The following is a 15,234-nucleotide window of genomic DNA, read 5'->3' as shown; positions in this document are numbered from 1 at the left end:
TTTATGGGGGAGCAGTCAGGAGGAAAGGCCATCGTTTTCTCTGCCAAATGCTCTGCCACTTGTTGCAGTCGTTTTTTTATGATGATGAACAGTATTTCTCAATCAGTGGGTTGTGAACTTGCATGTTTTCCAATTACATTTTGTATATTTAAGTTTGATAGTTAAACATAAGCAGCAGTACATGGAGCCAAATACTTAGGTACGAGATGGAGTGGACGGTGGCAAAGGAGAGTGTATTTGAAAGGAGATTTTTAGCTTTTTTACATACCTAATAGTTAGAATCCATTACCTGGCTTTTCCTTTTTACAAACTCTCTGCAGAAACTATGGCGTGGAAAAAAAAGATGATTCACCTCCAACACCTACTTTATCTTCACTGGCTTGTACTCCTAAGCAATAATCAAGGACTAGATTTTACACGTTTACTAATTTGGGGAGTTTTATTTGAAATGTCTGAACTAAGGCACTGAAGGTGTTTGTTTCCTATAAAAGAAGGGCACCAATAGCTCCGCCAGGAATCAGTTAAAGTTGTGGAGAGTAAATGCACCTGCAAATTAAGTTGTGTCTAGTTGGACACAGAGAAACAGAGGTATTGGCAGGGAAGGCTTTAGAAGGAAGAGGTTCTCACTGTTTTGTGACTGCTGCATGCTTTTTTTCAGTTGGGATGAAAGACGGCAACCACAATCTCTAACCTCATCTCAGAACTGCCAGAGAATAACTGTAGAAACCGCTTGGGCCACTGCAAAGTCTGGCCACAGGGATGGGCAGGCTGGTAAGACCAGACTACATCTATTACTCTTCTGACTGTTATTCCCTAGTCTTGGCTATTGTTATTAGATATGTAAGTCATGTCCTAGTCCAGACAACTTTTTACAGGTAGCATTCATACTGCCTTGCCTGGACACTCAGCTTGGCGCTTGGGCCAGGAGATCTATGCCCTATTTGTCATCAATGAAGTCAAAGAACATTCCTCCTGAGAGCTGTTCAGACCGCCAAAGCTAAGTTCCTGTTTAGACAGAGTGCCTTTCTCCATCTTTCTTTGCCTTGATGAAAGTGAAGGGGAGATGAGCTTCAACTCTGTGCAGGGGAACAGGGCTTTTCTTCATGAGATCAACAGGTTTTGTTTAAATGTCACAAAAGGCATAACTGAAAGGAGCCTGCACCAGGAGGTGGGTGGGGAGGGAAGGAACTGATGGTCTCAATATAATCTTTCACGGCCTCAATGTGGCAAAGATTTAGGCATATGACTAAGTTTATGCCCTTCACTTCCTCTGTCATCTGCAATCGGTTTCCCCTTTCAGATGCGTTAGTGTTTGGGGAAAGCAGAATTCTCGTGCTAGCTAGCTGTTGTCATAGTAAGGCTTAGCTTTCCTGTGATTGCACTGATAACACTAGAGCCCTTTGGGTCCCTTTTTAAATACTCTCTAATTGCATTTTCCATATAACAATTCTGCACAGTTTTAAAGCTGTTTTGTCCCATTTGTTTTACACATCTATCCTTTGTCATATAGTTATGTTTGACTGTTGGTCTTCCAGCCCTGCAATTTAAAGTAAGGGAAAAAGAGCATTAAAATATATTTTAAACATGTGTCTACCAAAGGTCCTGCATACCCCAAAAAAGTATGGTTTTCTTCCCAGTTCTGAAAAGAAATTAGGCAGAAATTCTAGACTCCGAGACTTGGCACTTTCCTTTTGATATGTGTGATATGTGAATATACCTAAAACAAATCAACAGTATCTGATTTTTTGCAAGAAACATTCTTAATATTTTTATGTTAATTTATTAAGCTGTACTGTATTTGCTTTATTTTCAAAGGGATAAAATTGAATAAGAACTAGTATGACTTTCCTGTAATACAGAAACACGATAAACATAGAAGTAACCTGAATGGAAATATAAACAGGAATGGCAGAGTGCCAGCAACCCCTTGAACATAAATCTGCAGGCAGCTATGCCAGAAGTCTGTTTCATTACACTCTTTGCATTGCATAATACAGTTTGTGTAATTTGAGATGGTGTGTACATGCTCCTCGTTACCACTTCTCTCCAAAATATGACCAAAGCTTTGTAGCTGGCTGGCTTTGAATTAGAATAACGCCAGTGGTGCTCTGTAAGATTTTTTTTTTTGGTTTTTGGGTAATGAATTTACATGTGGACTGCACCTGTTTGCTGCTTATTTTAGCTTAGCCTCAGACCGGGGATAGGGGAGCCCCACAGAATGAGAGAGGAGGGGCTAATCCTCATAGGCTCCTAAAAATTTCAGGCCAGGTTGCCTGACGATAACATACCTGAAAGGGTGGGGGTTTTTGGTTTGGGTTTTTTTTTTAGTTCCATTGGTTTTAAAACTATAAGGGCTGCAGCACAGCACTTCTGATCCTGTGGCAGAGTATCTTAACCACAAGGAAGTCGTTAGTTTGCTGAAGCTGACTCATAGAGTTAGAGAATTGCAGTCTGGCTCTCCGTGTTTATAAACAAATAAATAGAGGGGATAGAAAGCTGGGTGTCTGAAGTGCAGGCAGGTATGGAATAATCCATGAACTGTTTGCTGTGCAAATGTGTAATATGCAGTGAGTCAGTATGGGAGACTTGTTCACTGTTCTGAGTCCATTTGTGTCCTGGATTCTTCAGCATACTATGTGTTTGTGGTCCTTTTCCCACCAGATTGCTGGTTTACAGTGAAATATATAGAAAAATATTTAAAAATAAACAAGTAGTTTCCACCTACTCCTGTTCAGAAAGGAAGACAGAAATACTGACTAAACATTAATATTGAAAGAACTGGAAGCATCCTCAATTTTGTTTGTCCGTACTGCACTTCCACCTGGGTTGTTGTCTTGCAAGTTAGACTGAAAACTGAACTGGCTCACAGAGTTTGTTCAGAAAGTTAGGATAAAAGGAAGAGGAAAAATTTACTTTGGTTGCACCAAAGTGTTAGAAACTGAACCTGTAATACATGCCATGATTTCATTGACGGATGTTGTATGTTCCACCTAGTTCTTGATTTGCAACAACTTAAATACATATAAAATATACAGAAATTAATATAAAGGGATGCAGAGTAGGCAGTAACACGCTGAATGTGTATATGTGGTATGAAGGCGAGAGAGTGCAGTACCTCTTAGAAACAATACCTGCTTTCAGCCAGTTCTGCTGTGATGCGTTGTCTCATAAATAGTATGGATAAAAAACCAGCAGGTCTGGAGCCAACTGCTTAACTGTGAGAGTAGCAGGACAGTTTATTTCTACTTTTTTGTCCTGTTTTGAGAAGGTGACATGATCACTTCTGTCATATTTGTGTTTTCTGAGATGTTCCAGATTTTCAAATACTAAGTATAATGTGAGACCTTCACATCACCAATTTAGCCCCTGTGCAGAATATTAGAAGGGCACAGGCTGTCTACATCACTACATCAGGCAATGAATTAATGAAATGTGGTGCTGTGATTTTACCTGTGGCTCACAGCTGATGCAGAATAGGATGAACAGTTCATCTGCTCCCAGTTTCAACTTTATTGATGCAAAAGGCTCAGATTTTTTTCCCCTGAATGCCAAATGGATTGCACTGTTGTTTGCTTGTGCCCAAAATAAGCAATGCTATATGCACCTGAGGACATGAGATTCCTTAATTTTAAACCCTTACAGATGATCACATAATACATCAAACATATTCTAATTTTATTCCCTTTGTCTTGGTTTACATTGCAGAAGAGCTGAAGAATTCTGAAATCAAAACTGAAGAGGGTATGTAAAACCTTTCTAAAATCTCATTCCAAAATTAAACAAGTGTAAACAGAAATAATATGAAAAAGGTGGTATTTTGCAGTGCAGAAATCAATTACTGATATTCATCAGTACAAGAGTCTGAAATTGTTTTGATAAAGCAGCACATCGGTTTGAAACTTAATCTTTCCACAACGCAATGCAAAAAGTTTGGAAAGTGTTTTCATCCATTCCTGCTGGAGAGCTTACAAGATTAGGGCAACTTGCACACTTAGAAGTGAATCTGTCCCTGTACATAAAACCTGTCAATTGATTTGGACAGTCTTTAGCATTTCTCCATTTTTATATTTTCTGCAGCATTATTTGAGGTGACATTTGTTGTTGTTATATGCCATTGGTCTACACTGCCCCTGAACTTGTCAGTGATTTGGATCATATCCTAACAGTATTTTCCTGACCTATTTCTTCTATTCAGCACAGTCTAGTCCACTTCTATCCTGGGCATAATTGCGCAATATTTACAGCAAAATATTAGGGAAATATTTAATTAGAAATAGAAGATTGGAAAGAACCTCAGAAAGGTGTCTAGGCCATGCCTTCTCCTTGCTCTAAGTCAGGATCAGCTCTACCTAGACTGTTCCTCACAGATACTTAACTTTTCCTAAAAACTTGGAGCAATGGACAGTTGAGTCTTCTGGTGCAGTCTAACGCTTGTCTAGCTTCATTCTAGGAAATGTCTGCCTCAAGTCTAAAGTGAATTTCCCTTACTACGGTTATTGCTTACGAATTCATTCTTTTTTCTCAGCAACTGTGATGTATTTCCTTTGCTGTTACCTGTTCCAGAATTGAATATCCCTTCAAATTTTTCATTTCCTAGACTAAAACTTGATGTTTTCATTTAATCCTTTGTTAGTTATTCCAGCAGTTTAGTGCCTAAAATTGGTTACAGTACTTGAAAAAGATACTGTATTCCATTGCAGAGCCAGTGGAAGGACTGCTGTCCTACCACAAGGAAATGTAACATGGTCTTGCTTTTGTTGGAGTAAGGTAAAAAGTTGACACCCTTCAGCTGAGATATGGCAACTGCCCACGTGTCTGCTCCCAGTTACGCTGCAATTGCAGAGAAAAACAGGTTTGCAGGAATGATCCCCTGTTGTGCATCGGGCTGGTTGTATGTGCAGTCAGTTTCTGTGTCGGGGACGGAGAAGGGGACAACCGTTGCCAGCTGGGGACAGTAGCAGCAAGGATTCCTCATGCCCTGAGAGGTCTGAATTAACAAAGAAATTTCATAAAGCATAACCAGCCAGTTGCCTAGAACTGCCAACAAGTGGTATGAAGGTCCCTGTCAGTCCAGTCAGCAACCTTCTGGTTTTTAGTTTAAACATAATTCAGTAAGTTAGAGAGTTCTCAAAGAATTTCAGTTTGGAAGGACTACAGCTCCTTCTAGCAGCAAATGTATATAGCCTGCCTTCCTTCCTACCCTCTTCAGGGCAATCGCTTTTGGGCTGGCAATTACAGCAGTGCTTATGCATTAGGACATGAGGAAAATTTGGAGTGTTTTAATCATCTTCAGAACATTGGTTACTGGTTTTTAGGAAGAAAATTTTACTTATCCTTTGTTCTCAAACACTTTCTTCATTTCCCCAACTTCATATGCATGTTTTTCTGTGGCTTGCTCCCAGTTACCTAAACGTAATGTTCTGGTGCCAGCCAAGAAGTGGAGAGAATGTCACGTTACCTCTCATAAAGCAATTTCTTAATACACGCTATTCCAGTATCAGTAACAGGTATTGATGCGTAAACCTGCACATGGAGGTCTGCTAGGTGAAGATGGCAAACCATATAGGAAGAATGAGATAAAGAATTTTTAGGACATAAGATATGCACGAGTACTTTCACATTCAGTAATTTTGTTATTATATGTTCCTGGAATTGTCGCTTAGGTGTACGATATGGAGCTTGGTGAAGAATTCTATCTTCTGCAAAATAAGAAGGAAAGCAGACAGATAGCCCCTGAGCTATCAGAATGAAGGCAGTTAGAATAGCTCTTCATTCTTTGTAGGTGTTTTACAGTAGAGGGCCCATGTCCTGTACTAATTTTAGGTCTAAGGAGGAGCCATTATGTGACCTGTTTTTATTTTAAGAACAATTATCCATGTAGTGACAGGCAGTTTGTACAAAGAAATGACCTTCATGTGCAGAGCAAAATTCAGTTCGTGTTTCTTTTCAAGTATACACGTGACACCGCAGCACAGTTCATCCAGTTTTATTGTATGTCCACTTGGTATTTAATACATTTCATTCAGAAAATGTGTTTTTACACTTGGATATCTCAGTGGTCAGGGAGTAAATCACAGTCACAAAATTACCAGTGCTGCGCAGGGAAAGCCGAGATACTAAAAAAGCACGAGGTCAAATGCATTCAAGGTCACACTAGTCTCTCTGAGCTGTTGAGGAAACACGTGACAATGTAGACAAAAACTTGAACGCTGATGCTGATGCACAAATCGCTGTGTGAGGTACAAGGCATCACTCGCACAGAGGCCTCCCAGACATAGATACCCCAGTCACATGAGTGTGCCTGCGGACGCCCTGGAGCGAAAATGACAGCGCAGCCGGTTACCGGGGCAGGCCTGCCCGGTGTGCACCAGCGAGCAGGGTCACGGGAGCGAAGTCACACTGAAACTGCACCGGGTGCCAGCTTCCAGCGTGACCGTGCCCCTGCGAGTGCGGGCGGCAGGGGGGCCCGCCCCGAGCCCCCCCGCCCCGGCGCGCTCCCGGGGCTGCTCGCGGAGCCCCCGCAGGTGCCGGGCGCGGCGACCGGGAACGCGCACGTTAGCCGCGGGGGTCGCCGCGTCCCCGGCGGAGGGCGGTGGCCGCCCTTCTGCAGCGCGCTGCGGGCAGGACGCCTGCGCCGTGCGCCGCCGCCGGCGGGGGGGCGGGCGCCGCATCCCCAGCGCACGGAGCTGCGGGCACGGGCGCCGGCATGAGCGGAGGCTGCGCCGCGCCCAGCCGGAGCTGAGCCGGGAGACAAAGGGGAGAGGCTGCCGCCATGGGGGAGCAGCTCCGCGCCCAGCCTGCCGTCCCGGCGGGGCCGCCGCCCGCCACCGCCTCCTGCTCGCTGCTCGGCGGGCTGCTGCAGAACGGCTTCCACCCCTCGAGCCAGCCGCTGAGCAACGGCGGCTGCGGGGAGGCGTCGCACCCGCTGCTGCTCCGCCCGGAGCTGCCGCCGCTCAGCCACGGCTCCCCGGCCAAGAAATGCCGGCTGCGCCGGAGGGTGGACTCGGGCCGGCGGCACAGGCCACGTAAGTGATGAGCGCGGCGGGCTCAGCGCAGCGGCACTGCGGGGCGGTGCTGGCTCGGCTCGGCGGCCCGGCCCCCTCCGCGCGGCGCTGCCGCAGCCCGGCCCGGCGGGCCTCGACACCGGCCCGGTGTCAGGCGGCTGCGGCTCCTGCGCCGCCTCCCCTGCAGAGCGCCGCCCGGCCGGGGCTGGCGGCCGCCCGGCTCCCGCGCCGCGGGCGTTCCCTCCAGCCGCCGGCGGGCCGGGCGGGCGGAGCGAGGGCCCCCGGTGCCGGCCAATGCGGCGGCGGCGTCTGGGCACGGCCCCGCTGCCGCGTGGGCCGGGCCCGCCCTGCGCCAATGGGGCGGCGGCGGGCGGGGAGCGGCGGCCCGGCACAAACGCAGGCAGGCGGCGGGCGCCAGCTTTGCGGTCCTGCCGGCCTCCGCCGCCTCCCGGACGCGCCCATGAAGCTCATCGTGCCCAAGGAGCGCTGTAAGTAACGCCCGGGCCGGCGTCCGGGCGGGGTCGACCTGGGTGCTGTTGTGCGTTGGGAAGGCTCTGTGGTCTCGGGACATGCTCGTTCCCCAGACATCGTTAGAATTAAGAAAAAAGTAGACCTGGGAGCTGAGTGCAAAAAAAAAAAAAAAAAAAAAGAGTGTCTCGCAAACGCGATATATCTGTAATATGTTCCTTATGAGCATCGCCTGTGGCTTTTGGTTAGTTGGCTTGGGAGGCGTTAGTGAACTGGCTGGCTGCTTCGTTTTGTGAGTCTCGGACATCCGTATTTGTAATGTACTTAATCGTGTAAGGTTTGTTGATTAATAGTACGTTTTACTTACTTGATCATAGCTAACTTCTTATATGTAGGTATGGAGCTATTGAGTAATTCCATGGTAAACTCTACAAGTAAAACAATCCAATGGAAAAAGTACTCTGTTTCTTTGCGCTCTCACTTCACTAGCCCTTCAAATAAAGCCAACAAATGTTTGCTTCTTTGTTAACAGTTCAGCATGTTCCGAAAGGGTAATCAGGGGTAGTCAGGATCACAGCTAGCCACTGCCAAAATTTAAAGATGTTTCTACTCAGTAGGAAGTGGTGTGCATTCAGCTACTCTGGATTTTTTTTTTCTTTTGAAATGAATGCTTAAAAAACTTTTCTGTATGAGCAGAGCAAAATAGTCAGAAACAGCCTTGAAGAGCTGCAGCTTTCACAGGGCTACTTATCAGCCAGTGCCTTCTCTGGCTTTTTAAATGTTTTTGCTGAGCTATGCAAATCACTTTCCCTTAGAATGTTCTCTGTATTGATTAATCATGTAGTGCTTACAGTACCTGTTGATTGTTAATTTAGTCTCTACCAAATTTAACATATTGATGACCAAATCATTCTCTGTCACAAGCTGGTTTTGTAGTCTTTGTCCAGCTTCACATTTTCATTCAGGAACAAAAACTGCAGAACTTGGATTGACTTACATTTTGATTTGGTGGAACTAAGAAGAGTCAGCACTTGCATATCAAACTCTTCATAATAGTAAAAACTATTTTGAAGTAAAGAATAAGGCTTTAGGGATTCATGTAATCACTTGAATAAGAAAGAATGAGGAACTTGGAATTTCCCTCCCATCTTGAGGGGAAAAAGAGCCCATCAGAGTAAAGAGCATAGGTGACTGGCTATATTGCCCAAGATGTATGACAACCGAGTCTTCAGTTATGGGGTTTTAATGAAATAAGGCTTTAATGAAAACAGCAGGTCAGGGAATTGTTTTGTGGAACTACTTCGTGGGCAGTTTCTGTGCTGAATAAAATACATGAATTCTTGCTGATCTTATACTTTTTAATTTATATGGTTTATTCTGCACAAGAATAAATTTGCAATTTAGTATTAGTCTTGCAGGAAAAAATGATAGCACATTATCACCAGCTTAAAAAATTCATTAAATTATACTCAAATTCTCCTGGTACTGCATAGCTTTCCACTGTATCCATCTCTAGTGAGTACTACACAGTTGCGTTTTACTGGTTTTTGTATTTAATCCTGGCCTTTGCAGATGTTTGTTCTGTGCTTAAGGACACATTGCAAAATGAAGTGCAGTTGCCACATGGCATGTAAGACTTCAGTATTGATTGTGGGGTTTGCTTTGCGTGGTGAAAAAGATAATGAGATAATTGGCATTTCCCAACATTTCAACAAATGAAACCTATCTTTCTGCAGTAATTATTCCTTTAAATCCTTATAAATTATATGTTTTCTTGATTGTTTTTACTTTCTGCCAAAGTGAGGTAGACTTCTATATTCCCAAGTCTTTTTCCCCTCTGAGAAGGGAAGATTCCCTGTGAAACCAGTGTGCTTTGCTAATTAGCCTGTGGTGAGAGAGGATCTGGGGACTGACTTTATAGCCTTTTGACTCACCTCCTGCTTCTTCTGCTGAGAAGCTTGTCTTTGCTTTGTTTTTTCTTTAGTTGAACTAGATGAGTTGTCAGGGATATTAGGCTTATGTCAGTTTTCTGTTTCAAATCGTTAGTGCAGACCCTTTGTGAGACTAGGGTTTACGTTACCTTTCTCTATCACAGCACTGCATAACAAATACAAAAAAGTATCTGTTATGATGCCTTGTGCTGTGAAGCGCTCCAGGAGAGAATAAAATACTGAAACTGTGTGAATTCTGCGAATTTCAAAGGCCTGCTAAAGTGTCATGTTGTTCAGTTTAAATGTGATCTTTGAACAGAAGAAAGGAAAAGAGCAGTTAAAATGCCTTCATCGATCCTGGTGAAACAGCATTGTAGCCAAGTAAGGACAAAGATTTCAGCACGGCAGTTAAGTACACTGGTGCTTCACAGCATTATTATACATCAGACATAGGGAAGAAGCCAGCTGGACATCTTAATTCTATTGTTTTTCTTAACTTAAGATAAAACTTTGGGGTCTCTGTTCCAATCAGCATCTTACATCTCACCCCAAGTCAGTTGGTAGTCGTTAGGGATCAAAGAATGTGTATTTCGAGGCAGCATGACTGTTTACAACTAATATGCGTTATAATTGCCATGGTTAATTTCTAAACACTTCCAAGCTGTAGCTTCACAGTAAAGAATGCTTTTGGCCAATATTTAGATTGTTATACTGCGATGTTTGGCTGCAGCATGGTTATGTAGTGGAAACTGGAAAACCTAGGGTTTTTTTCATCTGCAGTGATGTTAAATATGGAATGCCATGATTATATAGTATATTTTAGTGAAGAATACAGGAGTGAAAATGGTTTTGGTCTTGCTATTGTTGGACAGTGAATAAGTACAACATTATCGGTTACTGAAATTTTGTCCAAGGCATTGGAATATCCCACAATCTTTTAATCTTAAGAATTTCTTCAGACGACATGCTGTGTAAAGTTAGTTTCCAACTGCTTTTAATGTAGGTGGAAGTGAGGGTTGCCTAAGGCATAGGACTGGTCATAACAAACTGAACTAGTTGGTGTGTTGTGGTTCAGCATCTCTGGCGTATCTGCCTTATCAACAAGACAACGTGCTTCCAACAGAATGGGAAACTTATGCAAATCACTTCCATCAGGCTGGGTGCTCTTAGATCCAAGAATGAGATAGCTAATCATTGCTTCTTGTAGCTTTGTAAGTTTGGCTTTTATTTGTTAGTGTTTTTAATGAAGCTATACAGGCTAGGTAATGACCTAGTCTCCCAGTGCTATCTTCAGAAATCAATTTGTGATAATATGACTACATAAATGTGAATAGTCACAACTGTTTAACAAACAGCTCTGTGCTTTTGGGTTTGAAGTTTTTTGGTTTGGGGTGTGATTTTGCTTGCTTGTTTTGTGTTTTTTCATTTTCTGGTGAGGAGGTAGACATTCAATAAGCCCTTGCTGCTGAAAATGAACTGGAAGGCTTCGCCTGATACATGTACATGGTTTAGCTCTAGCTTTGTAAGGTTTGAAGAAACTTCCATTACTAAGCAGATCAAATTAATTTTTTAAGGTATATATTCTATTTTTGTTCAAAGGAAGATGAATGCTTCCATTTTACAACATGTTTGGATTGCTCAAAATAACTGCAAAATAGGGAGAAGTAATTGAAAAATATATGTAAGCTATTATCAGCTTTTTAGAAAGCAGCTTTCAGAAGCTGTGAGAATACTATCACATCTTATGTGTGACTCTTGTTTTGATTTTTTTTTTTTTTCTGTTCTTATTTTTGGCTCTCTCCTCTCTTCCAGTCTCAATTAAAATAGGAAGTTCATCAAGCAATGCAAATTAAATGCAAATGAAACATGTAAATGAAGTAATAGGATTTCATCATATGTGTGTCCAGGAAGAAAAGCAGCTGAACCTAAGATATTTTATCTGAGATAGTTATGACTAAGATATCAAAGTATTAATACCACCATTCAAATTATTGATTAAAAAATTGAGATACTGTACCCGTGTTCAAGGAAATACAGGTCTTGTAAGAGAAATGCATAAGCTGAAACAGTTTTGGCAAAAGAAGAAACTGCTGCAAATTGGTCATGGATAAATCTAGTGTCCAGGTAGAGAGAAGAAGGTTCTAACCAGCAGGATTCAGACTCAATCTCTTTCTAAGAGTTGAGGAGTAAAAAGATTCGGCTAACAACCTTATGTGGTGGTTGTTTAAACATATGAAAAGGATTACTCTTGGTTATCCTCTTTAATGGGGGGAAATGTTACTTAGTGACCTAGGAGTTCCCGTTCTTTCTTGCTTCCCCTGATCTTGTCCATGTTGTGATTTTATATTTGCTCTCCACACGCCCTCCTTATATTGTATGTTAAGCATAGGATTTTTAAAAATCAAATGTGTTCAATTCTGAATGTAATATGCCTTATAGGAATAGCCTTATAGGTTCATACTCTTCAAAGTTTGTGCAGAAACTAGGTAAAAATGTATCATGGAATTTCTCATGAGTGAACCTTTCCCCCAGATAGCACAGCTGTTGGTGTGCATCAGATTACCTAATTATGCAATGCTGTAGATGCCTCCTGTTTGTATTGTCACATGCTTCTGCAGCTAAATTTTGGAGTAATGGAGATTTTTATCTCAAGATAACAAACCAGTAAGTAGTTGGTGCAGGTTAACATAAAGAGAATTAATTTTCTTAAGAAGATAAGTGGAGTCTTTTGATTTATGCTAGGCTTTTAAGAATGAATGATTCATCTTGACGCTTTCTGTATCAGTTCTATGGGACTAGAACTAGATTTTAGTGTTGTTATTTTTTATTATTTATTGCAGTGTAGCAATACAGTAGAATAGTTTTATTTTCTCCACAGTAATAGATTGCATTGACCCAACAGGTACATTGCATACTGACTTTGCTGAGAAGAGAGAAATAAGCTCATAACAGTCTTATCAGACAATTTTTTTTACACTGTGAAAGCATTTCTGCAACATATCCAGTGTCTTCATTTTTCATAGTAAATCACACAGTTTTGAATAACTATTATCAGCCCAAGATGTGGATGTGATGGATTTCACTTTCTTCTCCTTGCTTTCCTGGCTTTTAATAACTCAAGAAACTGGACATTTATTCAGGTTATCAATGAAATGCTGGGCTTCCAGTTTAAAACAAACAAACAAAAAACCAAACAACCCAAAACAAAAAAAAAACACCACAATTTTCTCCCCATTTTCCCTCAAGTCTGTGGAGACTGTATCTACACAAACATTCGTCTTCATACCTCCTGGTTGTAGCAGTGAAAGCCCTAATAATTTTGGTGGCCTCTGAATCGTCTGACTCCCCGTATTCAGGGAGGCAGCAAAACCCGGGAGCACCTTGCAGTCTGCAGGCATGCTGCCATTAGCACCGCATTCAGTGGCGTCAGGAAAGGTTGAAGTGTATAGATACCTGCTAAGGTGGGTTATCTGATACTGAAAAGAACTGATGGTGCTTCAGTGGTGCATTTTGTTTTGGAACACATTGATAGTAACAAAAGATACGATGAATAAATTAAATAATCACTGGAATACAGAAGTGTTTTTACTGTCACTCCAGTTGTACGGAACTTATATGAATTTCAGTGGGACTTGTCAGGCACTTTGAAACTTGTTTTTTGTCCTAAGTGGTCAACCAGTCAAAATAGTTGTCTTTATTGCAAGTGATTTCAACAGATAGCGGGTGTTAGCTGTGAAGAAAACTAAGCTGCTGTTCTGCGTAACTTACATACAGGTTGTTGTGGACTGATTTTGTGCTTTTTATTTGTGCTGAATAAAACTGCTGCTGTTCTAAGAGCAAAGTTCTTTTCTTTCTGCAGCTCTCCGTTTGGCTCACAACAAAATGAAAGGAGCTTAGATTCACAGAGAGAATAAACTAAAAAGAAAAAACAAGTGTCTTGGTATTTCTGCGTGCTTTTCAAATGTGAGCATTATGTGTACCTATCCCAAGTTCTTGGGATACACAGACTTGAAATAACTTCATAGTTGTTTTCTACAGTACTTATTCTTTGTTAATGATTTAGTTATGACTTCTCAAAATATTAAGATATAAAAGATATATAAAGGCAGTCATTTGTGAATAACTCTCAGCTATTAGTACTTTATGCTTTTATTGCTGGACTTGTGTTTGATAGGAGGATGTAATGCTTCTTTCCTCTCTTAAAGATTAAATCTACACTATAGCTTTAAAGCAACTGTTGGTGCAGGTAGATTGTAGCAGATTTTATGCCCTTAATGTAGAATATTGGAAGTTGGCTTACACTTAGCTACAGGCTAGTTCTGTATTGCACAGTCCAACCATAATGTTTTTAAAATTAAACTTTCTGCTTACATAATTAAGATACATGAAAGGAGGAGACTTACTGTTCCAGTGGGACAGGTAATTAAAGTTCTCAGTAGCTTAAATAAAGATTTGGGTAAATTACTAATGGGATTGGCATTCTGAGCTCCACTGCATTGTAGTATTGTACAGTGTGGACCAGACCACTTTTGCTTAAATATTTACCTTGTACTTCCAAAAGTGTTTGAGTTACAGGTTAGTGTATGGCAACATATTTTTCCTTTTTAAAATAAAGCCTATCTTAAAATGCTTGTTTTGAATTCTTCCCATGTCAGGGAGCTCTCATGCATCTGCATAGGATGTATCTTCCCAAACCTCAAATTTGACTTCATTTCAGTGTCTTGCACCTTGTAGGGCATGGAAAAAGAAATTAGACTTTACAACAGATAAGAGTAGGTGCTCTTAGAAAAACTGAACTTTAAGCAAGCTACTTCATGGGAGTTTATGCATTATGCCTCCCTTGTTCTTAGGGAAAGGGGGGAGAAATTGATGATTCAATTATTTGGCATACAGCAATGGAGCAAAATGACCGTTTTAAACATCTGACATTTAAGGATTGGTTCGGGGGAAGGAGAGTGTGTAATAACAATTGTGAAATTTAGACTTTAGAATTATTTAGCCAGACAAGAGTGATGCTGAGACCCTTGTGGTAAGAAGTAAAAGACTCTAAGCTCCTTTCAGCCTGAAGTTGAGTAACTTAATACTGATCTGTGATTACATGAGGAAGAATAGTGTGATCAGTACCTCCTATGCTTACTAAAATTTTTGCCCCAAGTTGTTTACATTTAGGTTCACTGGCACAAAAAATTAGTAATGCATATGGTGTCCATGGTTTGGAGTTCATACCAACACTAAGTTGGGATGCCCTAATTGGTAGAATCACATTTCTAGCAAGTCTGCCTGATTCTCCTTAAAAGCAGGGAGGTGACCGTGTGACCGTTATTTTAGAAATGTATCTTAGATGTTAGCCACATACTCAGTACTTTTAATTTAATTTCTCTAAGAAACATTACTAGCTGCCTCCTTCTGCAGTACCTGTGTATAGATTTTGTATTCTTGCTTCTTAAAGCTTCATAAAGTTACCTGGCTTACTATTTAAAATTTATGCGTGTATACATAAGCAGAGCAGGCAGACCAACTTGCTTCAGTTAGTATCTTCTGTCTGCATGTTCTCCATAGTAATTTTCTCTTGCTATTAACAGAACAAAGGCTTTGGTAGACCTAGGCTGGCTGTGGCAAACATATATGCTGAGAAGCAAATAGTGGCATTTCTTGTATCGTTTTATGATAGGCTAACACATATACCAGTAAAGGGAGTCTGTGCTCAAAGAAAAGGACTGTCAGTGGTAAATACTGAACTTAAAACAGCTTATTCTCTTTCTGCTAATATATGCAGGTGGTGTAGTTCCAACAGAGCTGCTAGTTCTGGTGGGTTGAAGTCTGGAGACTCC

At 41.6% G+C, this 15,234-nt stretch overlaps 1 protein-coding gene across 13 annotated transcripts in view; it reads left to right on the top strand.

Annotated features, from left to right (window-relative positions):
* The window catches only part of PANK1 (pantothenate kinase 1), a 47,567-nt gene that overhangs the window by 13,090 nt on the left and 19,243 nt on the right, over positions 1-15,234 (top strand). For 5 of the 13 annotated variants that reach the window (XM_075154664.1, XM_075154662.1, XM_075154661.1 and 2 more), the window contains 2 exons: positions 659-771; positions 3,706-3,741. The exons of 4 other annotated variants lie outside the window; for them this stretch is intronic. In XM_075154664.1, coding sequence (XP_075010765.1) covers positions 659-771; positions 3,706-3,741 — 149 coding nt within the window. Of the gene's footprint in view, positions 1-658; positions 772-3,705; positions 3,742-6,653; positions 7,026-7,276; positions 7,493-15,234 lie in introns of those variants that run through there. 4 more of the 13 variants (XM_075154666.1, XM_075154671.1, XM_075154660.1 and 1 more) reach the window with 4 other exon arrangements.

Source organism: Calonectris borealis, chromosome 7 (assembly GCF_964195595.1).
Source record: "Calonectris borealis chromosome 7, bCalBor7.hap1.2, whole genome shotgun sequence".
NCBI classification, from domain to species: domain Eukaryota; kingdom Metazoa; phylum Chordata; class Aves; order Procellariiformes; family Procellariidae; genus Calonectris; species Calonectris borealis.
Note: the sequence above shows the minus strand (reverse complement) of the source record. Positions and strands in the feature narration are given on the sequence as shown.